Genomic DNA, 27,420 nt, shown 5'->3' with positions numbered 1-27,420 from the left:
TTCAGCTCACTAAAAGTTCCATAGAAGCACCTTATTTTCAGATAGTGGGCGAAACCTGTATTATTACAAAGGAAAAGTAAGGTATGGCTGATGAGAAAAGCATCAGGATTTGCATGGATGAGTAAAATTAATGATCTGTTTGCATATCATGGAAGTTGACTTGAAGCTGAACTGATATTTTTTCTGTTAGAAACCTCAAAGGCAGAAACATTTTTCTTGCTATTTTACATTAACTTGGTTTATTATATAATCAGATGTGGAGCTAATTTGTCTCTCAAATATTAATTTATTATATTGTTTCTTTATGACTACTACATTGTTGTTAAGTGAGGTCAGGTCAGTTCTGACTCATAGTGACCTTGTACAGGGTTTCTGAGTAGTAGCTCGTGGGTTTGAACTGACAAGCTTGTGGGTTGTAGTCCAGTACTTATCTTACAGAGCCACATCAGAATTCCACTAACTACTATGTTGTTGTTGTTATTAAGTGCAATTAAGTTGGTTCCAACTCATAGAGATGATGAAGGTCCTAAAGATAGAACTCTTGACTTTTCCAAGGATCGATCTGGAATTTTGACAGAATGTCATTCCTTTAATATTAGATTTTACTTTCATAACAAAACCCCCAGAGTATTTTGTAGTAGTCATTTTGGGGTTTCTATCTTAATACACCAAAAGCTAAAATACAAGTAAACAAAAAATTTGTTTACTTGTATTTTAGCTCTGGTAGCATAGTGGTTTCGAATCGGGCTGAGAACCTTAAAGTCAGCGGTTCGAAACTACCAGCCGCTCCACGGGAGAAAGATGAGGCTTTCTACTCCTGTAAAGATTTACACCCTTGGAAACCCTGTACAGGGTCGCTATGGGTCGGAACTGACTCAATGGCACTTAACAACAACAACAACAACATATTTTAGCTTTTGGTATGTTAACATAGAAATGCTACAATTTGAATCTGCAGAAACTTAGAACAATGAGAAATTTACCACTCTGTAATTATGTTAAGTTAAGTCTTAACTTAAGCACTTCTGTCTTGGTTGGAGGCATGACCTGGGTCGCTGAGTTGGAATGCTTGAGGGGTACAGTTAAAACATAGAATGTTTACCCCTGGACATAAGTGGTCTTAATCAAAGCAGAGACTTTTTTTTAAATGTTGATTTTAAAAACAGAAGTGTAAATAAGACAGTGATTTATGAATCTGTTAATGCCCTTCTCTGCTGTAGACATCTAAGAAGATCAAGTCTTTGACTGAGGTAAATATAACAAAATTAAAACTTGTTAAAAGAAAAAAAAAGTAATTAGTGCCTGTATTAAAACTCCATTTTCATTAAGAGTTACAAATTGTTTTTCCTCTTTCCAGGTCTTAGAGAATGCGTACTAAAAGCAGTGACACAGAGGGTTTACCCCAAAAGCAATTTCCAAGCCATAGTAAAGACCGCCGTTTCCAAGATCCTGGAGACATGAAGCAGAGGCAGCAAGGCAAAGACCTAGACAATGAACTGGATGCAGTCCTTCCATGCCCCAAATCAGAGAAGCCACACGGTGATAACAGCGATCATGGAGAAGATCTCTCGAGAGATGACCTATTGTTCCTCCTCAGCATTCTGGAAGGAGAACTGCAGGTCAGCTAGGTTGGGGTCATTCTTATCATGCTTCCAGAGGAAGGCTGCTTGTAAATCTGGTGTGCATGCTGCCACACAGAAAGATTATCTGTGGTTTGTACTTGTGTGTACATGAAAGTAAAGCATATGTACACATACACAGAATTCGCTTCTGCTCACTTGAAAGGCAATTAATCACATTTAAAAGGGCTGTCACTATGACATGGGATTGGAATGTCTGTTGTGGAAGGTCACATCCTCTGCTCATGCTGCTTATGAGCTCCAGTGCAGAGGTACGTATCAGTAACAATAATTCCAGATGACTTCTGGATTGGTTTAAGTAACAATAGGTGCCTTTATACCCCATGTGAACTGGCTCCCAGACTTGCCCTGGAATTATTAATTATATATTTAAAAAAAACCCAAAAAACAAAACAGCTGCTCTAATGAAGAAGAATCTTATTTCCCATCCCGGAAAACACAAATGCCAGGCCATTGAGGGGTATCATGTTATCTAATTGCCAAACATACACATACACATATACAATGTACAGCCTCCCACTGCTGTACAGTGATGACTTTTTAATGCATTATTAATTTGTAATTAGATTATAAAGAAGAATGAAGGGGCACAGTTTGCTCACTTTTACGTAACCAAACATGATTTGTTTATATTTGGAAAAAAAAAAAGTACTGTCAACTATCATAAGAAGTCACTTGCTGAGGCTGGTGGTAGATAAAGCAGGCTTTCTGAAATATGCTTTTGTTCCTACAGGCTCGAGATGAAGTCATTGGTATTTTAAAAGCTGAAAAAATGGACTTGGCTTTGCTGGAAGCTCAGTATGGGTTTGTCACTCCAAAAAAGGTGCTAGAGGCTCTCCAGCGAGATGCTTTTCAAGCAAAAGCTGCCCCTTGGCAGGAGGACATCTATGAGAAACCAATGAATGAGGTAAGCAGAACGTCAGGGATGCAGCTCAGGGGGTGTAGATCACCAGTCAACCAGGCATTAGGTCTGGCAGAGGAGCATGACCCGCAACTCCTTTTTGACTCTTTCAGTTTTTGTGGTTTTTAAAAATGTTTTATTGTGATAGTTTACATGGGAGAACATTAGCTTTACATTCATCCTATTGAATATTGTTTCACTGCCATGGTTACAATCCTCTCCATGCATCATCAACCAACTAAAGGGTATACCCAGCAAGCCTGCCCCCTGGTCCTCAGCACACAGCCCTCTCCCTCTCTGGGTCTAGAGTCCCCAGCTGCTCCATCTCTCCATGTCATTGTCTCTGCCTCCATCTTTGGCATCACTGCTTCTCTGGGTAGGGTTCCACACTCCGCTCTTCTCCCTTGATGGTCTCAGGGACCTCTACTCCTGGACTGCAAAGTCAATCACTCTCCTGCTTTTGCCACCAAATGTCTACCTTTACATTTCCAACCCTCACAGTCAGTTCTGATAGCAATCATTCACTATTGTACCACAAGAGTCCTATCCCCATCTCCTTTCATTAGTCCTGCCCAGATAGATTAGATACTACTCACTGGAGATTCTACCTTCCTCCATGCCCTCTGGATCTAGACTCCCTCTTGAAAGCTTGTAAGCCAGTCACTTCTTGCCTTTGTAGCCCACCTCTATTTTGGGTAGCCAATGTCCAAGTTGCCCATCCCTGTCTACCCTGTGTATCAAGGGGGTGGAATGGTCCTCGCTGTAAAGATTTGTTCCCTCTTTTGAGCTATTGCATCCATAGGTGTAGGTCAAGTTCATCAAATTGTATCAGATTACTTTTTTTCCTCTTCTTTCTTCTTCTAGTTGAGCTCTGATCATCCAGCTATTGAAGCCACGTCAAGTGGGTATTATCTGCAAGTGTGGGTGTTCTTGTGCAGTTTTATTTTTAAGGCATTTAAAAACTACCCAAAGTAGAATCAGATAATGCCAGACTGCATTAAACTTAATTAAATACTGTATTGTTGTTGTTGTTAAGTGCCATAAACTCGGTTCTGACCCATAGTGACTCTATATAGGGTTTCCAAGGAGCAGCTGGTGAGCTTGAACTGCTGATCTTGTGGTTCCAATTGACACTGCAGTCCAGCACATTAACCAACAGCACCACAACAGGACTCCTAAAGAAGATTGTTGTTGTTATGTGCTGTCAAGTAGGTTCCAACTCATAGCAACCCTGTGTAGGGTTTCTGAGGAGCAGCTGATGAGTTTGAACTACTGAACTTGCAGTTCAAATCAACCTTGAGGCTGAGTGTTTATACTGCGACACAACACCAAAACTCTGAAATACCATATGTTCTACATAAAAGAAGAGGAGACTAAATCATGGCTAGGATGCTTCCGCTAGATTTGGTTCTTAACATCAGACAGAAATCTTTCAGATACAAGAGAATTTCCCTCTCTCCCTACCCCTCTCTCCTTTCCCCCTGAGACACCCTTCCCCCTCAACACACACACACACACACACACGCACGCACACAAATGCCATCAACTTGACCCTGACTCATGGCAACTCTGTGTGTGTCAAAAGAGAACTGTGCTCCATAGAATGTTTAAATAACTGAAATTTCAAAAGTAGATCACCAGGAGTAGAAGAGGGGAAAAGGCAGCAATGAAAAAATGGGCTGAGTTCAACCACGTTCCATAGACTCCCTGTATATGAGAGAGGGAAGAGGAAGGGCTGGCTGGTCCAAAGTGTGGTGAGACCTTGGGACACCTGAGCCTATGGACAAGGACATAGCCACAGAGGGCTAAAGCTGAGAGTGAAGCATCCAACGGATATGAAGTAAAGGGAGACACACAAGAACATTCAAACTTGCAGATAGTATCCATTTGACCTAACCTTGATGGCATGATGATCAGAACTTGACTAGAGGAAGGCAAACAAACAAAAAAAGTTTCAATGCTATCCCCTCTGTACACAGAGTAGATAGGGGCAGGCAACTTAGACATTGGCTACCTAAAATGAGGGGGCGATAAAGGAACTAAGTGACTGGCTTACAAGGTTTCAAGAGGGAGTTTAGTTTAAGAGTGTGTGAGGGAAGATAGAGTACCCACTGAATAGTTTTCATCTTGTCTAGACTGGTCTGGTAAAAAGAGATAGGGCTAAGATTCTCATGATTCAATAGTGAGTAATTGTTTTCATGACTACTTGTGACAGACACAATTGTAAATGTAGAAGTTTTGTAACAAAAACGAGGGAGTTGTTAATCTTACAGTCCAGAAACAGAGAACCCTACGACTATCAAGGGAGAAGAGCACAAGAAGAAAGCGGGACCTTATCCAAAGAAGCGGGGATAGCAGAGATGGAGGCAGAGATGAGGACATGGAGAGAGGAAGCAGCTAAGGACTCTTGATTCATGGGAAGAGAAGGACTAAGAGCTGGCAGCCAGGAGGCAGACTTGCAGAATGTGCCCTTTGATGGTTTAAATTATTATATATGCCTGAGTGTTTTTTTTAAAAAAAGAGGTAAAGTGAATAGAGAGAAATATTGTTAACTGGTGGTACATGGAGGGGATTATAATCATTGTAATGAAACAAGGTGTATGATTTGTTGGATGTAAAACTGATGATCTGTCCTATAAACTTTTACTCAATTCACAATACTAAAAAAAAAAAAACCAACAGATCACCAGGATTTTATTCTGAGGAAACTTTTGTGCACTTGAATCTCCAACATTTCAATTAGCAGTTGAGTGAATTAACTGAGTGCATTTACACAACCTAAAGATACCACCTACACACACAAAAATATATACACTAATATAGGTGATGGGGTCTGCACTTCACTGAGGCATTTGAAGGTTATTCAAGCTGAAACAAAACCAAACAAACATAAAATTCAGCTACAAAGGTGAGTTTCTTTGAAAATATTGAGGTATTATGTCAATTTGAAAATGAATGGAAGTGGTTTGAAGAACCCTCCAAGAAATAGTTTTTAAATATACTTTAGATGAGTGTTTGCCTTCTTTTTCCTTAAATTTTTATAGCAGCTAACAGCTTGCCCCCAGTAAGTATTACCAGCAATTACAATGGCAAAGTCTCCATGTGGCCACCACTGCACATCAAAGCTTCTTACTTACTGACAATTCTGAAACTCTTTGGAATCATTATTTTATTCTTATATTTTCCTCTGAGACCTCAATGGAAAGTTTCATAATTTTTCATTTTTATAAAAAAGGAAACAACTGGGAACATGAGTTAAGATTGGAGAGAATGAAAGCAGTTTTGGACAAATTTCCCCCACATAAACTTTGGCAACCTACCTCAGTACTGACCTCTAATGTCCTTGCTATTCTAGTCTTAGGTGTCTCCTGAGAGGAGACTACCAATGTGCCAAGTTGTGAAGGAGTTTGGTCATGTGGATCTGCTTCTCTGAGGGGTGAGGATAAGACCACCCAAAGTCTGTTGACTTGTGCTTTAATCCAATTTTTAAACAAGAAGTAGCTAAAGTTGTATTCAAATCAAATGTTAAAATGGTATCCTGACTCTAAACATACTAACAGTGAAATAGCATTAGGCACAAATTCCCCAATTTGTATCAACTCAAATGCAAATTTATGATCACTGAATATATTCATGGCAAAACTCCACAAAAGGCTAAACCCCTCAACACTTCAGTGTGAAAAAAACAACAATAACCAGGATAATTCCAAGCTTATGTTGAAATCATCTGCAGCACAAGACCTCTTTGAAGTGTTCAAGAGCAAACCCAAAAAACAGTTTGAGGACTAAGGTGTGTCTGACCCAAGTCATGGTATTTTCAATAGCCTCAGTGCATGTGAAAAGTTAGACAATGAATAAGGAAGATCATAGAAGAATTGATACATTTGACTTAAAAACGGTGTTGTAGAAGAATATTAACAGTATCATGGACTGCCAGAAGAACAAACAAATTTGTGTTGGAAGAAGTGCAGCCAGAATGCTCCTTAGAAACTAGGATGGTGAGACTTTGTCTCTCATACTTCAAACATATTACAAAGTGGAACCAGTCCCTGGAGAAGGACATCTTGCTTGGTCAAGTCAAGTTTCAGTGAAAAGGAGGAAGACTCCCAATGAGATGGATTGGCACAGTGGCAGCAGCAGTGGGCTCAAGCATAGCAACAAATTGTGAGGATAGTGAAGCACCAGGCAGTGCTTTGTTCTATTTGTGAGTCAGAACTGACTCAACAGCACCTAACACCAATAATGTTGAAATCAATAGGAAAAAATTAGATTTAAAAAATACTTCTATTGCACACATGAAAAACTGGAAATACCCTGATTCTGCACGTGCGTGGAATCCTAACTCTACAAAGCAACACTGACAGCCATAATCTGACGCTGCTTTATAAATTCAAATTTATTTGATTATCCTCTCAACTGATAACCCAACATCCTCTATACACATGCATACACACAAATACATAGAGCTCATTTTCCTTCTTCCATTTCTCCTGTTTTGCTTCCCATTTCTCCTTTTTAGATTTCCCTCGCCTCACTTAACAATCCTTCTGACTCAATTCCACTTATCCAGAAAACTAGCTGTCTATCTTTCTCTTCTACAGAAAATATTAAATGAGAGGGGAATACCTAGACAATAAACACTGAGGGGAAATTCTGATTGGGATTCCCCAAATGGGGATAAAAACAAAGAAAGTAGTGCTCCCACTAAGACAATCTATGGATTTACCCTAATTACACCAGAATAAAGAATTTAAACACTAAATAGCATATTTTATTTTACATATAATGTACACACATAAATATTGCAAATAGGTACGTAATGTGTATAGCATGCATAGGTTACTTATACGAGGGGGCTGTAGTTTGCAAAAACTGTATAAATGTATGTGTTATTAGTATGAAAATACTATAATCATCCTAGTTTTGCTTTTATTCCCCACCTCTATTGTGTTAACACCTCATTTCCTTTATTTTTCTATTAATGTTCCATTTGAACAGTTCCTTAATCTTAACCATGTCTAGAATAAACTAAAGGGGCTTTATCTATTCTCCCGGCAAAATAACTTAGAAAAGCAGACTGCTTTCAGTTACATGACATGGTAGAAACCCTGATGCAAGATGAAAACCTGGCGAAGGCCTGTGAACTAGGATAAATAAGAAGGGAGAAAGAAAGGTGGTCATGAGGGAGGTAGGAAAGGAGAGCTTGGATTCTACAACAGGTTTTTATTTTTTAGTCAGTTCAATTTAGGGCTTTACATTATAAGTTACCTTACAGTCAGGTAGAGAATAAATTATTTCTATTTCCAATAACATTGTGAACTACATATCATAAAATCACTAGAAAATATATAAAACAATTAGGTAAAATGTAAAAAAGACTCTAAAGTGCATGGATGAGTCTTGCATGGAAGCAAGAAAAATTCTGAAGCCAGGAATTAAAAAGAAAATGTTCATAGACTAGTGTCTTTTCCATATATTTTTTGAACCTTGTTTTTCCTTCACCACCCACAAAGTTCCTGTACAGAGAACTGAAAGACATTTTGCAAGATGATCTCTGGCCTTCACCTCATGAGGTAGCACAATGATTAGCAAAAGAATTCCTAGAAGCCATTCTTTTACCAGAGGGATAGCGTACTTAGTGCACATAAAAGTATAATGTTGTTGTTGTGTGTCATTGAGTCGAGTCCGACCCATAGCGACCCTGTATAGGGTTTCTGAGGAGCAGTGGGTGAGCTTGAACCACCTACCTTGCAGTGCAAATGACTTTGCTGTCTGATGCATTAACACACAGCACCACACCAGGGCTCCAAAAGTATAATAAGTCATTCTATGTTTTAACTGAACTTCTCCTTACCAAAAGCAAAAACAAACCCACTGACATTGAGTAAACTCTGACTCCTAGCAACTCTAGAGGACACAGTAGGATGGGCGGACCAGCTTCCAAAGCTGTCATTTTTATGGAAACAGACAGCCACAGTTTTCTCCTGAGGAGAGGAGAGGTTCAAAGCACTAACCTTTTGGTTAGCAGCTAAGTGTTTAACTACTGCACCACCACCCCAAAAATGTTCATGGTCACTCCAAGATCACTTACCATGGAAGAAAGTATGAGGAAATATAAGTCAAAATTAAAAAAAAAAAAATTAAAAAAAATAAAAAGACAGAGGACTTTAACTGACTACAATTCAAATGTATTACTTTTACAAATTTCACAAAGCATTGTTGTTGTTGTTAAGTGCCATCGAGTCGGGTCCGACCCATAGCGACCCTGTACAGGGTTTCCGAGGGTGTAAATCTTTACGGGAGTAGAAAGCCTCATCTTTCTCCCGCGGAGCGACTGGTAGTTTCGAACCGCTGACCTTAAGGTTCGCAGCCCGATTCGTAACCACTACGTCATAGGACTAGGTAAATAGATTGCTGAGGCCCTCAAAGGGTACTGTAAGTGAAAAATGCTTTTAAGCGATGGACTCCTAATGTTGCACTGCAGGATAATGCACTGGACTGCAAGGTTGGTTTGAAACACATCAGCAGTTCAAACCTCACCAGCCACTCCTCAGAGACAGAAACACTATGAATCGGAACCAACTCGACGGCGTTTAACAACATATTTCATGCTAGATGCTTTTCTCTCATTCTTTTCTTGTATGTACAGATGTATATATTTTTTCAAATGGAAAGACTTTATCATGATTTAAGGGTCAAAAATGAGAATGAAGATATAAGAGAAAATCATAAGTAGAAAAAGGTCTTGAAGGAGACAAAAAGGAGGGAGCGAAAAAAAGTATATACAAATAATGAGGTTAACATAGAAGAAAATAGGTAAGCTAAGAGTAGCAGAAGTGTAGGAATAAAATGAAGTTCTTGGTCAAGTTGTTAAATGCTGTCCTGTCAGTTCATACTCATAGGAGTGGCTGGTGGGTTTGAACTGTCAACCTTGTGGTTAGCAGTCCAGTACTTATACTACAGCACCACACCAGAACTCTTCTTAGTCAAGTAGGAGACAAAAATAAGAATGTATGGATATGTCTAGGTCTAGGAGTCCTGTGTGGCATTGCAAGATAATGTGCAGGACTGCAAGGTCAGTTTGAATCACAAGGTCGTCAGTTCAAACTCACCAGCCGCTTCTCAGAAACCCTATACAGGATCACTATGAGTCAGAACCCACTTGATGGCACTTAACAGCAACAGTAGGACTCAAAGAGAACAACATGTTTCAGATAAGAATGCGGACCAGGCATAAATAAGAAAGGTCCAGTTAAATCTGGAAATCACCCAAAATAACACCAAGATGAAGGGTGGAAAGGAAGATTGTGGAGAAGTAACATGACGACCAGGATGTGAATAGGAAAGCAGAATAGTCATTCAGAGGCAGGATCAAATGAGGAAGGGTTCTCAGAAGGACCTAGCAGTGGTGGTTGCAGAGCCATGAGAATCATGCCCCCATCTCCAGAATCTGAGATAGAGGTAGCAAGAACTAGCAGCCTCTATTTCAGGATTCCAGTGTTATCGAGGAAAGCCAGGCTTCAGTAAAGAGGAAGAAGGGGCATTCTAGGAATGGCATAGTTTGTTACCTTCGCTCTACTGGAAAGGTCAAACAATTTCTCTGTTCTCAAATTAACTTTATCCCAACCAGTCTTCTTCTGGATAATCAAAGAAAAGGAGGACAGTGCTACAAAGAATGAATGAAAACGAACAAAGAGAACTACAGTCATGTGTTGTTGTTGTTGTTGTTGTTATGTGCCGTGGAGTCGGTTCCAACTCATAGCTACCCTGTAACAGGGTTTCCGAGGTTGTAAATCTTTACAGGAGCAGAAAGCCTCATCTTTCTCCCGCGGAACAGCTGGTAGTTTTGAACTGCCGACCTTGCAGTTCGCAGACCGATTTGTAACCACTGCACTACCAGAGTCATGTGTAAAGAGAACAAATCCAAAATCAGGATGGCCTGTGATTCAGGGGGGTATTGAAACAGCAATTTTTTCAAAATAAAAAGATGGAAATCCTGCTTTTCATCCCTCTAACTATGGTGTGGCACTGTGGGCTAATGCATCAGACTGCAAAGTCATTTGTACTGAAAGGTCGGTGGTTGAAGCTTACTAGCTGCTCCTTGGAAACCCTATACATGGTCACTATGGGTTGGAATCGACACGACAGCACTTGACAGCAGAAACCATGAAAAGATCAATAGAAATCCAACCAATATAACACATTGTGCTTCCTTTACTCTAACTAAAGTGTTGGAGTAAGATATATCAGGGAGGCTGAACTGATGAACAGGAAACTTGTCATTGCCCAAAAAACATTAGGGAGCCATCGTTTCAATTTTTCTATTCCCTCTTACCCCCGCTGAAATGACTGATACATCTTCCTGTTTTGTTAGACCTGGAAGGGGGAATAGATTTTAGAAGGGCAGTTGTTATTCTCTGATATTCACTTGCACTTAATGATATGCCACCTAATGCTGCTCCTAAATTATTTCATGTTTGCTTATCTTCTTAGTGAGAGTATAAGCACTTAGATTTCAAACTTCTCTTGTATTCCCCATGGCAACTATCATATTACTAGAAACATAGCATAATAGGCACTATGTAAATACTTGTTGGCTTGTAAAAGTTGTGGAGCTGTAAGTGACCTTTGAAATCATCAAATCCAAGCACTTAATTTATGAATGGAAAACCTAAAGTACAGAATGGTTAAGTGGCTTAGCTATGCTCACATGTACAGGTAGGTGGTAAGAACTGAAACGAGTGTGGATAGGATCAGGTCCACAGTTTGATGTGTCAGAAATGAAAAAAGACTAAAGTTAGAATCATTAATTTTCACATCAGTCTTTCTCCCTTTGACATACTTTCTAAGAGGCATTTTGGTTATGGAGAAATGAAGACATTAAGTAAAACTTCAAGTAGAAGCTAAAACATTTCTAAAACCAGTAACACTTTGTTTGGAAGCTTTTCCCTTTGCGAGGCCATTATTCCACAGAATTCCCATTACTGCAGCAACAAATGTGAGCTCCTTGGTTCCATACTGAACAGCACACAAAAATCTGAAGCCACCCTTCAATAATCATGGGATACAAAAGAAAGAAAACCCAGAAAGTTAGGTATTTTACTAATATGTAGGAGCAAATAATTTTATATGGAAGGGATCAAGAAAAGCTACTGAGGAGGAATGGTGGTGGTTGTGTGCTGTGGAGTTGGTTCTGACTTATAGCAAATCTGTGTAGCGTTTCTGAGGCTGCAGATCTTTAGAGAAGCAGAAAGCTTCATCTTTCTCCCTCAGAATGACTGGTAGATTCAAACTGCTGACATTGTGGTTAGCAGCCCAACTCGTAATCCATTTTGCTACCAGGGCTCCTTGAAGAGGAATTGTTGTTGTTGGTGATATGTTCCGTGGAGTCGGTTCTGACTCATAGGAACCCTGTACAGGGTTTCCAAGGCTGTAAATCTTTACGAGAGCAGAAAGTCTCATCTTTCTCCCACGGATAGCTGGTAGTTTCGAACTGCTGACCTTAAGGTTTGCAACCCCATTCATAGTAATTTCAAGACATTAGCACTTAGGCACTCCACCTAGGGTGGCTAAAGGTTGGGTGAAAGATGGCACTACTATGAACAATCTGTAGTTAACAGACTATAAATGAATTTTCTTTTGTAGTTGGACAAAGTTGTGGAAAAACATAAAGAATCTCACAGACGAATCCGGGAACAGCTTTTAATAGTAGAGAGAGCCCATAGACAAACCATGTTGGAGTTGGAGGAAGAGAAGAGAAAGCATAGAGAATATATAAAGAAGAGTGAAGAATTCATAAGCTTACTAGAACAGGAATGTGCAAGGTAAGGCTGCGCTGTGTGAGGCAATGATATGTTCTGCAAACTCTTACTAACCCACTATGTGCTGTGCACTATACCAGGTGTCTAGGACATAAGGATGAATGTGACATGTCCTCTGTTTTCATAGTACAGGGTGAGGAAAAGCATATGGTCAACGACAAACTCAGGGCAATGCTAGAAAAACCAGATGTGATATGGACTGTGGAAACATCAATGTGAGGCGCCTAACTCTGCAAGGGAGCTTCCATGTTCATGCACAGAGAAGGCAAGAGGGTCCTAGTCCCTGAGTGGGAGGGCGGGGGGAGGAAGCTACATTCTGGACAGAGACAGAAATAAGCGTAACAGTGTAAAGGTAAGGACTACTATAGCTGCAAAGGGGAATCAAGAGTGTTTACATGATTACAATACATTATTAGCTATAATTATGTTGTTGTTGTTGTTAAGTGCCGTCGAGTCGGTTCCGACCCATAGTGACCCTGTACAGGGTTTCCTTTTATAGAATAAGAAAATTCAAGGCTAGCCAGCAGCAGTAGAACTTTACATTGCAAGAGGGCAAATGGCAAGGAGGAATAAGTGAAAAATTATAGAAGAAAAATGAGATGTTCAGATATGCTTATTTTAAAAAAATTGTTTTTAAGGCAACAGGCAGGAAAGACTAGAGGAGCTTTAGATTAGGGCCAGGAGAACCATGGGGGAGTAAACACCCAGATGAGAAAGCCTAGGATATTTGTTGTTGGTGTTGTTAACTGTTGTTGAGTTGGCACCTGATTCAGGGCAACCTCATGCACTAAGGGATCAGGTCAGAGGATTTGTGATCCAGAGGGGTTATATTGACTGAGCTTCCTGAAGTAGATCACCAGACCTTCCTTCCTTGTCTATCTTATAGTCAAAATAAATTAGTGACTGATGAGATCTGGAGGACAAGGGGAGGAAAACAATTACTGAAAAGTGTACCTGGCTATTCACCAAGATACAGAACACAGGAATGGGCACAGTTTTTTGTTGTTGTAAGAATTTGAGGAGCAGGAGAATTAGCCTGGAGGAAGGTAGGAGATGAGTCCTGTTTTAGACATCTTGAATAGGAGGTATCTATCTATAAAGCATTCCAAAATACAGTGTGGGAGAACAATTGGACATAAAGGTCTGGAAAAGGCTAGGCTGGTAACTGGAACACGTGTGCAGCAGGTGACAGCTAAAGCTTTGAGTACAGGTGCAGGGAAGAGAGAATAAGGCTGGGAATGGAATACTGGAAAACAGCAGAGTGTGTTGGTTTTCCAGAGAAAAGAGAGTCAGGGAAGGAAATCAAAAAGCATGGAAGAGGGTTGGAAGAACCAGAAGAGAAAAATGGCAAAGAAACCAAGCAAGGAAGACTTTCAAGAAAGAGTGAAAAGTCAAATAGCTACAAATAGTGCAAAAATCACAAGGATGAGAAATGTCCTAGGATTTAGCAACAAGGAAGACATTGGGAACCTTAATGAGTTATTTCAATAATGCAATAAAGGCAAAAGCCAAACTGCAGTGCTTTGAAGAATAAATAAGACATGAAAACAAACACAGAAGGTTAAAATGTGAACCATTCTTTTGAAAAGCTTGGCTACAAAAAAAGAGATGAATTCGTAAAACTTTTATAATAGGGCAGAGATTATTTTATACCTTGACCTTCTATTCTGAATCACCTGAGAAAGTGTGAACATCCATATCAAATTGAAAAAACAATTAAGTCTCTATATTGATGGTATAAAGTTAGAAGATAGCTCACTATTGCTATGTTGAACTTTACTGGGTATTCATTCATTTCACTTTTGTTATTTCTATGTGTTTTTCCTTGATCAGTTACTGAGTAAATGATGCTGGATTCTAACAATCACACAAAAATGCAGGAAAAAAAATTAACTGTGAACTCCCTGTCATAAAAAATACTAATAGTCTCAGATGCTTTACTCAATTATTTCTAATTGATATTTTAGCTACAAAACTGAAGTTGCACCAATATCTAGGATGTTGTTGTTGTTGTTAAGCACCAGACTCAAATTCAGACCCATAGCGACCCTATATAGAGTTTCCAAGGAGCAACTGGTGAGCTTGAACCACCGACCTTGCAGTTCAAACGACTTTGCAGTTGCAGTTTGACACATTAGCTCACAGTGCCACACCAGGACTCCATATCTAGGGTAGTGGCAAACATTTTCTTGTTAACGAATTTCATAGCAGACACTTGGTCAGAGTTCCAGAGACTCTACAGCCCTCACACCTGCAAAAATGGTGTGTAGAACTTCCTCTAGCTTCAAGTGGGAAGGAGAATCAAACTCAAAATCAACCAAGGCCAATTCCTATGAAGCAGAGGTCAGGCATGCTTCCACCTTTCAGCCCTTTTTACTCTATTCTGACGCCAACTATCCCTGCCTGTGAACGTGGGACTCTCTGCTTCACATCTGAGTTCGATAATCTGCTGTAATGGCCATACAAAACTCATAGATGATACTCAGAATTATGGGATTTATTAAGTTAAGTGAACAGGGATCAGGTTCAGAAACAATTTGGGATGCAACAGTTCTCCAATCAGGAACGCCTCTTCTCTGCCACATTGCAGGTGCCTTGCTCTTCTCTTCATTCTCTCAGCCATGTGGCCTTCAGCCTCTGGCCTGATCAGACAACTGTTACTAAGCTCCTTAAGCCAGTTTGTAATGCCCAAAAGGTACATTCTGCATGCCAGTCTCCTGCCTATAGGCACTCAGCTTTACTGGGTCATGGGCTGGAAGCCCACAACTTCTCTGCCTCTGCAGCTACTTTTGCTATCACCACTTTTCCAGGTAGAGATCTGGCACTCTGTGGCTTTTCTTTCTTGATGGTCCTGTAATCTTTTCTTTCTTCTGAAGTGCCTCCTTTATTTTATTTTATTTTTTAAAAATGTTTTATTGTGAATTATGTGATTGTTTACATGGGAGAACATTAGTTTTACATTCATCCTATTGTATGTCGTTTCATTGCCATGGTTGAAGTGCCTCCTTTTAAACCTATTGGGATGGCAAAACTAACCAATCCCAGCATAAGAATCCTGTGCACTCTATTTGTATGGTCCCACCCACCGGCCACTCCTTGGAAACCCTATACAAAGGTTGTTATGAGTTGGAACAAACTTCACAACACTTAACAACAACAACAGCATCCAATCATTTGATGGAAATTTACACCTGGTGTGGTGCTGTGGGTTAATGTGCCAGACTGCAAAGCATTTGAACTGCAAGGCTGGTGGTTCAAGCAGTCGCTTCTCAGAAATCCTGGCTATGGGTTGGAAATGCTCAAGGGCACTTAACTACAAGAAGAAGAGGCTTTGGATAGAAAAGCCATATCCAGTAAACTTACAGTACCACACTTCCAATCTTTTTTTTTCTGTATTCAGTAGGAGGTTTGCTTTCTATTCACTACGTGGAAGAAGATCTTGCTAACCAGGCACTCAAGATCTCTGAAATAACTAGGGGGAAGCCTAGAGGAGTCCAGGAAGTCTATCAATGTCATATACAGATTGGTGGTACTTCATTCACCCATCGGGTCTGCAAATCAATTCACCCCCAGGGTTCAATTTTCAATTAAACAATAGATAAGCTTATAAGAGGAACAATAACGCAAGTGAAGGCTGCATAACTTACAACAGTCAACAATTTGAGATCAAAAGGGGAGCATTTATCCAATGACACAGTTCTGAAGAGTTTGGAAAAAGGGAGGAAGAGAAACAGGAAACACAGGGAGGAAATGGGATACATGATGTTCATTGAGGGGATTGCAATCTATGTGATAAAACAAAACGCATCTAAATCACTGAATGTAAATCCGATGATTGGCTCTCTAAACCTTCACTTAATTCATAAGAAAAAGTTAAAACAAAAAGTCATCTAGCACCAAGGATAGATTTGACTCAGACATTACAATATAAGATTTTTTGTTCAATGAGACAATGTTGTATCAAATATTATTTCAAATCCTTGTGGTTTGTCACTTGTGGCCTCATTTGGTCTCCACACTTCTTTGGCACTCACTTGCTAAACAAAGACACTTTCTTTTTTCTTTCATTTTGATGAATGTTCACCGACCACAACCAGAGTGTTGCCTGTTACTGGCAACAAAGAGATATGGGTTGTCCCTGCCTGGGAAGCTTACCACATTAATAGAGAAGGCAATATGATACAGATCTGGGTGGGAATGCAAAAGAATATTGGGGAGACAGTTCTAGTAGTCACTGTTATCTTCTGAAACAAGATGGGGAGGGCTACCTAGAAGAAGTATTCCAGGGGTGGGTTTGTAAAGGAAAGGGCAGTAATGCTGGGAGACTGATGGTGTAGGTTATTTAAAGTAAGAAAGGAAAAGAGAATTATATGCAAAATGGAAACAGGATAAGTGGAAATAAAAGACTGAGGAAAGGAAAAATACTAGGATGAATGTAAAGTATACACCATAGAATTGATATCTAAAGAATGTGATTTCTATATGTAGCAAAGACATTTCAGAGAAAGAATTAAAATCATATTCTTAGCCATATACGACACAAAGAAAGTTTCTGTCTTGGAGAATAATTAAATTGAATATGCCATTAGCAAAACATAGGAAAAAGTGACTAAAGAATGCTGTGATGGTTAGCATTATATTGCCAATTTGGCTAGGCTATTATTCTCAGTGGTTTGTCAAGCTTTGGACTGATTGTTTCCCATAATGCAATATAATATAATCATCCCCCATTTTGTGATCTGATGTGAGCAGCCAATCAGTTGAAAGCCAATCATTTTCCTTGTGGGGTATAGTCTTTACTAAGCAAAAATATCAAAATGTGAAGCTATTGTTTCTCAACACAAGGTTTATACACTTCTGAAGGCAATATTTCCATCTGTCTAGCTCTTCCCAGATGAATTCTCACTCTTCAATATATATCCCATTGAAATGGCAGCCTTGGCATTCTATTCTTTGAGTTTGGGAAACAAAAGGGACATGATCAGAGGTGTCAGGTGGATGATGTAGGGTTTCCCAATGAAATTCTCATACGACCGCCCTTGTTACCCTCAAAGAATGAGCAGGTGCAGTGTCATGATGGAAAAAATATTCCTCAGTGAAATTTCCCTTGTCCCTGGCCCTTTCTCATCATACACTTTTTAGTTCTCTTAAAACTTCTTCATAAAATGCCTTGTGATAGTCTTGTGTTCTTCTAGAAAATCTATCAATGTTACCGCTTTGTTGTTGTTAAGTGCCATTGAATTGGTTCTGACCCATATAGGGTTTCTGAGGAGCACCTAGTGAGCTTGAACCACCGACCTTATAGTTCAAATGGTTTGCAGTCTGGTGCATTAACCCACAGTGCCACACCAGGAGTCCATTAGCCCTTTGGGAATTACCCCTTTAGAATTCCCCAAAAATTCACCATAACCCTCTAAGCTCATCTTTCAAATTTAACTGACCCAGCAGATCCCCTCGGAAGATACTGTTTACTGTTTTGACTTGACCTTTCATTTGAAGGTACCCTAATGAAACTAAGACAAGTTTATTTCTGGGAGAACTTGTCTACAGTCATCCACTAACCACAGAGACATGTTGAAAAAAAGTTTTGTTTGGGATAAACTCATGCCTATATGAACTGGGACCCTAGTAGCAATATTTGACTTACCCTTGTATATGGAAACTCTGGCAAAGTGCATGCTCTTCCAATCCTGCATACAACTCATCATCCTCTGACCTCTGGTTCTTGGACGTGAGCCAGCTGTCTGCCATCTGATCCTCCTGATTTAGGGTTTGTTAGCACCTCCCACCATGTGAGTCAAGAGAAACTTCCAACCTGACATGTGATTTCATAACTGCATGAGTTATTATCTTGAAATAAATCTCTCTACTCTAAGGGAAGAAGTTCTGGTAGCGCAGTGGTTATGAGTTGGGCTGCTAACTTCAATGTCAATAGTTCAAAACTACAAGCCATTCCATGGGAGAAAGATGAGTCTTTCTGCTCCCATAAAGATTTACAGCCTCAGAAACCCTATACAAGTTTGTTATAAGTCAGAACCAACTCCATGGCACATAACCAACCAAACAACACTATATGGGATAAGCATTGGACTGTGAACTACAAGATGGGTTGTTTGAACCCACCAGCTGCTCTGTGTGAGAAAAGATGAGACTTTCTACCCCTGCAAAGATTTAAGAAGCTTTGGAAACCCTATGTAGAGTCACTGTGAGTCAGAACCGATTTGACACTTAACAACTACAACTCTATATATTTATATGAGTTTCACAAAAGTTTATGGAAAAATTCCATTATCTTTTCATTCCATTTTCTACCAATTTATCAAGCCCCCTTGTTGATATGCTTTGCTGGTTTCGCTTCTCTAGAGAACACACCCTAAGAAACTCGCATTATATTTTGCTGTTGTAGAAGCTGTGAGAATGTCCACTTATTCCTGTTTGACAAGGAACAGCTTCCAGATAGAATTCTTTGGTGTAAGAATGTTAACCTAGTCTCAACTCACATGCTGTGCATAGAATCCTTCCCTTGCTTCGCCTGTGCACCTTCAAAAGATCTTGGCACTGTTGGCAGCATTTGCCCTCCCTGCTCCCCTACCTTCCTCGGGAAACTATAAGGTTCGTTTAGACACACTTGATTTCTCCCTGCCTTGAAGTCTGTGAATCAAAGCATTAACATGAACACCACTTCAAATGAGAACCTGGAGGAAGCCTTAACAGTTTCAGGTAAACATACAGAAAGGGGGAAATGCTCAAACATGAGGCTGAGATACCAATCATGTGCCTCAGTTCTCATGGCAAACACAAACTATTACTGATTCCTTTACATTTTAGAGTTCTTCCTCACAAGCAAACAACCATCCTTCACAGAAGCAAGGCTAACTTGTCCTGAGGGGTCAAAGAATGTTTACTTCCTTCCTCAAACAAAGTAATGTAAGCCACTCCCAAATCAGTGACCCTGGGTACAGAGAAACAAAGAAGGATATCATAACCCCCATAAAAGAGGGTTGGGTGAACATAGCTGTAAAGGACTATCTGATTGAAACAAAAAACACTGTGAAGGTTAGCACTTGTATCTCAAGAACTGAATAGCATCTACTTGGAAATTAAATAAAAATTTAATATACATGATTGAGGTAGTTAATGATACTTTAGAGACTGTAGCAATGAATTTCAAATTAAGGCTCAATTTCTGTGCTTTCTTTGAAGAATTAGTTTTTATGTAGCAAACCCTGAAGGAGCCTGATGTCACAGTTTCAGTCTGGGCCAAAATGTTTGCCAAGTGATGTCGTTGTCATAATCAGTAAGCAATTGGCTTTCTTACTGAGGGGCAAGGATCAGTTTAGGAAACCCCCTTTCCCAAGCATGTTAATGCAAAGTTTCCTTTGCTGTAACCTCTGCAGTTTGGTCGATCCATAAGGCATCATTACATCCACATTTCCTGACAGTTTTCTGTTCACTGACCAGCTCCAATGTGTGGATATGTGTGTCACCCATGACCTGAATTAGGTATTTGGCTGAATTACAAGTGGAGTCTATGTGAAAGGTTTTACACAAAAGCAATGCCAGTAATTTTTGGCTTTCCTGGATGGCTACACAGGAAAGCCAAAACAAAAATCACTTTTAGAGAAGTTTTGCAAAATTTTCCCATAAGTGAAATGCCAATTTTGGTCTGTACTTTCAAAAAAGTTTGCATAATTTTTTTCCCCCACAAGGGTGGAAAAGGCTGTGGAGCACAAGATAAAGTTGCCTTTTTTTTTTTGCAACTTGCATTCTTTTAAAAAATACTTAAAACTACCATGTATACTAACCATACACTGCACTTTTGGCCTTGAAGGAGTCACTATAGTGGGAAGCAAATGTTGCTGTTATATCAACTTTACATAACAATGTGGTTTCCACCATGAATTTTTTAAAGCCTTAAATTACTTTTCATAGTATATTGGCCAAGTAGGTTGACCTTGATATTTTGCTTTTACAAAGGAGGAGTTCAAATAGCGGAGGAGTCATGGATAGATCAATTTCTTGTTGCTGTCCCGGCTATGCCTGATTAGACAGAACTGGTACCGGCGGTTTGGGAACCTATGAAGGCAAGTCACCAGGGATGTAGCTACACCAAGGGATGCTGCCTTAATCACACCCTGGGCAAGTCCTTTGCTGTTCAGATGTTAGTAAAGAAAAAAACATCTCCACCTCTCCCTTTGGCTGAAACAACTTTATAAACAAAGATTTCCATCATCGAGTGTTCTCTACTATGACAGGTCTATTTTCCAAATTGTATCCGGCAAGGCAACTGAAACATGATTTGAAATATTCCTTTTCTTCTCTCACGCAGAACCAGATTTGACTCTACTGCTAGATATCAGGCTACTTTTAAAGGTTTCCCTCAAAAACGCCACATCTTTTCTCTAGAAGATTTGGATACTGCCTCAAAATACATAAAAGAATGAGTTTGTTTTGTTTTGTTTTTTTCTAACTTCCATCATATTTTAGGGCAGCTACTTCGATGGCACTTAACAACAACAACAACAACAACACTAATAAAGGAGTCCTAGTGTGGTGCTGTGGGATGAACTACTGGACCACAAGGTTGATTCAAACTATAAGGTCAGTGGTCAAACTCACCAGCTGCTCCTTGGAAACCCTATACAGGGCCCATAAGAGTTGGAACCAACTGAATGGCACTTAGCAACAACAACAACACACTAATAAATGCCTGTAACAAGTCAGGTCCTATGCTAGATACTGGGTGAAGAATGTGGATATGGTCCCCAGTACATTATAGAAAGCCTCAGTAGCCTGCTTATTGTGTAAAACAGAGGCACAACTGTGGACGCTAAGACTTGATACTGATGGTTTTCAAGTACTAGGAGGTCACAAGGTGCAGGAAAAAGGCACCACTCTGGTAAAATAGCATTAACAGCTTGGAATGCTTGTGAAGATAGGACATTTCAGATCAAATCAATAAACACATTAAACTAAAGTACTTTATGACAAAATTCTGTGTCTTACAACTATTGCTATTGGGATATCCAAGGTCTTTGGGCTTAAATCTCAGTCAAGAATATGCAACAAAGCACAGCATAGTATGAATAATACTTCAGCCAGCAGTTTTAAATTTCATGCATGCTAAACTATTGTTGTAACATACATTGCACTTAAATGCGATCATTTCCTTTCAGCTTTCTGGCAAGAAGTTATTCATATTACATATCCTCAGACTACGTCTTACAAGTAGTGCACTGGGTGCCAGAGCTCCACTTGACCTTTGACATGGGTATTCAGTTCTTTGTAGGAACAAAATGGAGACCCACCACAAACACATATTTCAGTATTGTAATTCTATACAGTCCATCTGATCAATCCAAAGTTCATATACCCCAAACCTAACACAGGACCTGGTCACGGATGCAGAGAGAATAACTACTTCATACAGTTAGCAAAACAAAATGCACAACCAAAGCAAAATATTTAGGACTTGTATACAGTGACTTAACTTTCAATTGATGTCATAAAACTATATCCCTATAACTGCATAATTCCAAAGTTTTCATACAAAGCCGTATAATTATAGAGGTCATAATTAGGATACAGTGATGATGATAGACAGAATTGAGTTAAATTGTACAAATCATTTTGGGTGTGTATTTGGATGTATAATGATTAGTGAATTTATTGCTCATAAAAGAATATTGCAAATGTTCTAAAAGGCAGTCTGAAAGAAACCGTAATCAGCATAGTGAAGGGTGAATCAGGGTCTTGGAGCTAGGGGGTACTTTAGTCTTAGACCAGCAGCTAGGTGTGTGACTTATTCTGTTTCTCCAATCTTTCATTTTCTCATATATACAATAAAGGACACAGGCTATATGACTTACACATATTTTTTTTTCAGATCCAATTATCTGTGATTATGTGATCATTACTTCAAGGCTTTGATTCTAGTCCACACTATCATAAGAGATCAGTGAGAATGACCGTGCTTCTTTTACCACCAAATTCACTCCCAAATACGTATTTCCATTCTTAAAGGCTATCTAGATTTAAATATGTCTTATTGACCTTCAAATACCCCATATTCAAAACAGAACCTAATGTCATCATTGCAAATTCAGTTCACTTACAAACTTTCTGCTTCTACTAATGCCACTACAATGAACGAATCTGTCAGATAACAATCAAAATTTAAAGAAATGTTTGTTGCTGTTAGGTGCCATCAAGTTGGTTCCAACTCATAATGACCCTGTATATGGTTTCCAAGGAGCATCTGGTGGGTTTGAACCGCCAACCCTGTCGTTAGCAGTCCAGTGCTTATCATACAGCAGTTTATTAGGACTTCAAAGAAATCTTAGACTTCCAGAATTGAAGCTAGAAAAGAATTAGCAATCCAATCTAAACCAACCTTTTGATTTCAGAATTGGAAAAAAAAAGGGTCCCATTGAGTTTCAGCTTGTTGTTGTTAAGTGCTGTAGAGTCGGTTCCGACTCATAGTGACCCTGTACAGGGTTTCCGAGGCTGTAAATCTTTACGGGAGCAGAAAGCCTCATCTTTCTCCCGCGGAACAGTTGGTAGTTTTGAACTGCTTACCTTACAGTTCACAGCCTGATTTGTAACCACTACGCTACCAGAGCTCCTTAGAGTTTCAGTTTAGAAATTCCAAAATCTTACTGCTAAACAATAGCAGAGCTAGACCAGAAGCCAGCTTTTCTAATAGCATACTTCTCCCTGTTGTTGTTAAGTGAGTTCCAACTCATAGGGACCCTGTATGGCGCTTCCAAGGAGTGTCTGGTGCGTTTAAACCACTGACCTTGCAGTTAGCAGTCTAATGTGTATCCTACAGCACCAAATAATCAATCACTAGGTGCTCAAGTCTTGTGGTTGATGTTCTGGGTAGTGCAGAAAAAAATTAAAGCATGATTACAATACAGCTGAAAAGGAAAGGCCCCCATAAAATAATCTGCAGGCATTTCCGGGATGACTCAGGTATTCATTCCATGGCACCAACACTGTGGTTGTTCTACTTTCCAACGAAGATCAGGCAAAAAGGAAATTAAGAACTGTAATGATCTAACAGCAAGCTCAGCTTTGGGAGAACACAGGACATACAAGTGCTAGATAAATAACATCTACCAACTGGTTCGTAGTTACTAGCTTAACAGTCCAGTAAAACAGGAAGCTAAAGACTGAATGTTGAATGTGGAAAGGCAACTGCAAACTTGTGTTCTATCTGGACTATAAAATACAAAGAGGAATAAGAGTCATTAAATCCTATCAGAATGAAACGTTTTACTTCAAAATGGAAATCAAGGTGGAACATTAGAGTTAAACTGTATCCTGAATGTGTATCTTGCAGGTAAACTGTCCCGGCAAGTGTATTAATCCTCCAGGTGAAAAGAGGAAGTCAAATCGCTTTGGCCAGTCATGTTGATGGAGATGACTGGTACAGGTGATAAGTAAACATAGAGTAAAAGTCCATGTGCATAAAATCTTCCTTGGAAAGGTACATGGTATCTGAGTGAAAAGCACAGCCTCCAGCATTAGAACAGAATGGGTATAAACCATGATTCCACCACTTTCAGCTGTGTGACTTTGAGGAAAGTACCTAATCTCTTTTTCACTATCTGTTTTAAAAAGCCGGCTTACAGCACCTAACAACAACATCTGAAATGAAAAGAAATCATATAGACCTCAGAGGTTCCTGTGATGACCAAATTATATGAGGTGGCTTCAAAAAGCATGTGGGCAAATGGAATTAAAACACATAATAGAATTTTTCCACAAACCGTTTGAAGCTCCATGGAACAATGCTAAGTAGTGTCTGGCACACAGAAAACCTTCAATGAGTATTTGCATCTTTCAAATTTGTCTTTCTTTAAAGTAGCTCATATACATATGTACTTTGTGCCACACCACTGGGCACTTTTTGATTGCTCAGAAAGCATGTCATTAACCCCTAAGAGTCAGGTCCTATGCTGAGTGCTAAGGATGTGTCAATGAATACGAGCCAGCCATTCCCTTCAAGGAACACATTATCTAGGATGAGGGAAACAGACACAGTAAGCAATGCGGAGTTAGAGGTGCAAGGACAACAAAGGAAATACAAACGAGGCATTCTTCTCTAGGCATACTTGTTATTTCCTTTTAAGCAGGGACATCACTGAATGTCTTGGTGCTCTAACACTCTATGGTACTGATCTGCATACACAATAGTGTCCAATGAACTTTTGTGAATCATTGAGACGGATTTTCTCTTTTTGGAAATCATTCTAATTCTACTTGGATAAGAAGAAAGGTTACTTACTGTAATGGTATTGTGAAGAACACAGTCTATCATATATGCAAAATCAGCATTCACCCAATGTGAGGAATTTCTGGGGACCAAAAAAGTCCCACTGCTCCTCCAGCCTGCTGCTGTTACAAGATTCCCACACTAGCCCAAAGTAATTTTAAAAATGAAGTATTCCCTCTGTATGCCTCTTATAAGGCAAGGAGACTTATTTTTTCATGTAGGAGCTAACACAAGGGAGAAGTACCACAAAAAAACAAAAACTTGTTGAATGAACAAGTGACATGTAGGAAAAGTTGTTACATGTTAGTTAATCTATTCTTTTCCATTAGAATCTTGTAACTTAGGCTCTGGATTAGTTCCTTCTCTTCAGCCCAGTTGTGAGGGTGAGGAGAAGCAGAATAAGCTTGAAAATTTGGGCATGCCACAGACCTAGAGAAGGTGAGTCCTTTGTCAAGACACTGAGGAAAAGAATGATCCTAGAAGGAAATTTAAACTTTTGGGAAAAAAATCCAGAAAATTAACTACAGAACAATTAAAAACAAACAAACAAAACCCTTCTTCTTACTTCATAACTTTGCCTAGGACTAATCTCTTGAATCACTTTACACATGATTGAAAAAGTGGCAGTCAAGTCAATCCCGATTCATGGCAACCCCATTTGTGTCGGAGTAGAACTGTGCTCCATAGACTTTTCAATGGCTGCATTTTTGTAAACATATCACCAGGCCTTTCTTCCAAGGTACCTCTGTGGAGCTTGAATCTAATGTTGCCTCCTGATAAATGATGTGATGTTGAAAAGTGTGTCAAGCGACTGTTAATACCAAGAATCAAATTTCTCACTAACTTGCACTTTGATTTAAGAGACGGGTTACTTCTGGGGAGAAAAATTAACATGCAATCAACACAACACTTAAAGATCATAAGATTCCCTTGAAAGAGTATGATACACTTGTCAAAACTTTCTTTTCCTTATTAACTTCACATTTATGGCCTCGCTTCATAGGTTTTCGAAATCATTACTTCTGCATCTGTTTCTTTGAGAGGTATTAAGTCTTTTCCTCTCATACAATCCTTAAGCAAAACTTAGTGTCCTAATTCCAGGATTCGGGCTCATCTTTCCCACATGATGTACTCAACAATAGTTAAAAACACTTACAGGATTGCCATATATGGTCCTGGCATGTTTGATTTGTTCAACATTATGAAATCCAAGGTTCCCTTTGTTGAATAACCTCTCACATAATTCAGTTGGTTTGGAGTGGTTGAGAATTCCTTATACAAATTTCCCCATAACAGCCTGAAATATTTGAGATGTCTGATGTGGTGTTGGTGTTCTGTGGAGTTGGTTCTGACTCACAGCAACCCTGCATAGGGTTTCTGAGGCTGTGAATCTTGATGGGAGCAGAAAGTCTCATCTTTCTCTTCTGGGATGACGGGTAGTTTTAAACTGTTGACCTTGAGGTTAGCAGCCGACTCATAACCAACATGCTAGAGGTAGTTTATACCTTCAGATGAATATGAAATACATTAGCAGGACTTACAGGGCTGAATGGAATTCTGGTGTGTACTGGAGGATAAACGCTGGACTGCTTGCTTGCTAACCACAGGTCAGCCTTTCAAACCCACCAGCCAGTCCTTGGAAACTCTATATAAGGTCACTCTACAAGGTCAGAACTGACGCCCGGGCAGTTAAGAGCAACAACAAAAGAGCTGAATATGTGCTTTCTGAGGCTTACTTTTCTTAAAAATAAGTAATTCCTAATTCAGTTTTTGATTCTTAGTGTGGCACTGGGGGTTAATGCACTGGACTGCAAAGTTAGTTTGAACCAAAGGTTGGTGGTTCAAACTCACCAGCTGCTCCCTGGAAACCCTATACAGGATTGTTATGAGTTGGAACTGATTAGATGGCACTTAATAACAACAGTTTAGTTTTGCCACTTTATGCCTTGCCTATTTTATTCTGAGTAAATATGATATTCATGACATCAATGCGATAATAATAGTGGGGTACATATAAGTAATAGAAAAATGAGAACCACATGTGGCTGTCCTTCAAAGATACCAGAGATATTCTAATATTAATACTTGCCAGTAGTGCCGATGCTGTTTGCTGTTAAGTGCCATTGAGTGGATTCCGACTCAATATAGGTTTTCCAATTAGTGGCTGGTGGGTTTCAACCACTGGCCTTGCAGTTAGCAGTTCAGTGACTCTAGTAGTGCCAATTGTTGTTAGGTGCCATCGAGTTGGTACCGACTCATAGTGACCCTATGCATAGCAGAATGAAACACTGTCTGATCCTGGGCCAATCTCACTACTGTTGCCACGTCTGAGTCTATCAATGCTGCCACTTGGCCAATCCATCTCATTGGGGGTCTTCCTCTTTTCCCTGACTCTCCACCTTACCAAACATGATATCCTTCTCCAGCAACTGGTCCCTCCTGACAATATGTCCAAAGTATGAGAGACGAAGTTTGGCCAACTTGGCCTCCAAGGAGCACTCTGGCTATACTTCTTCCAAAACAGATCTATTGGATTTTTTTGGCAGCCCATGGCACTTTCTATATTCTCCTCCAACACCATAACTCAAAAGCATCAATTCTTCTATGATCTTCTTCATTCACTGTCCAGCTTTCGCATGCATATGAGGTTATTGAAAACACCATGGCTTGGGTCAGGCGCACCTTAGTACTCAAGCTGACATCTTTGCTCTTCAACACTTTAAAGAGGTCTTGTGCAGCAGATTTGCCTAATGCAATACGTTGTTTGATTTCTTGTCT

At 39.6% G+C, this 27,420-nt stretch overlaps 1 protein-coding gene across 1 annotated transcript in view; it reads left to right on the top strand.

Moving 5' to 3' along the window:
• Positions 1 to 1,367: 1,367 nt before the first annotated feature.
• FILIP1L (filamin A interacting protein 1-like) overlaps positions 1,368 to 27,420 on the top strand; it is a 118,554-nt gene continuing 92,501 nt past the window's right edge. The window contains exons 1-3 of the mRNA XM_006868608.1: positions 1,368 to 1,619; positions 2,374 to 2,547; positions 12,187 to 12,365. Coding sequence (XP_006868670.1) covers positions 1,368 to 1,619; positions 2,374 to 2,547; positions 12,187 to 12,365 — 605 coding nt within the window. The remainder of the gene's footprint in view (positions 1,620 to 2,373; positions 2,548 to 12,186; positions 12,366 to 27,420) is intronic.

Source organism: Chrysochloris asiatica, unplaced genomic scaffold, assembly GCF_000296735.1.
Source record: "Chrysochloris asiatica unplaced genomic scaffold, ChrAsi1.0 scaffold00120, whole genome shotgun sequence".
NCBI classification, from domain to species: Eukaryota; Metazoa; Chordata; class Mammalia; order Afrosoricida; family Chrysochloridae; genus Chrysochloris; species Chrysochloris asiatica.
This window is presented reverse-complemented; position numbering and strand designations above follow the sequence as displayed.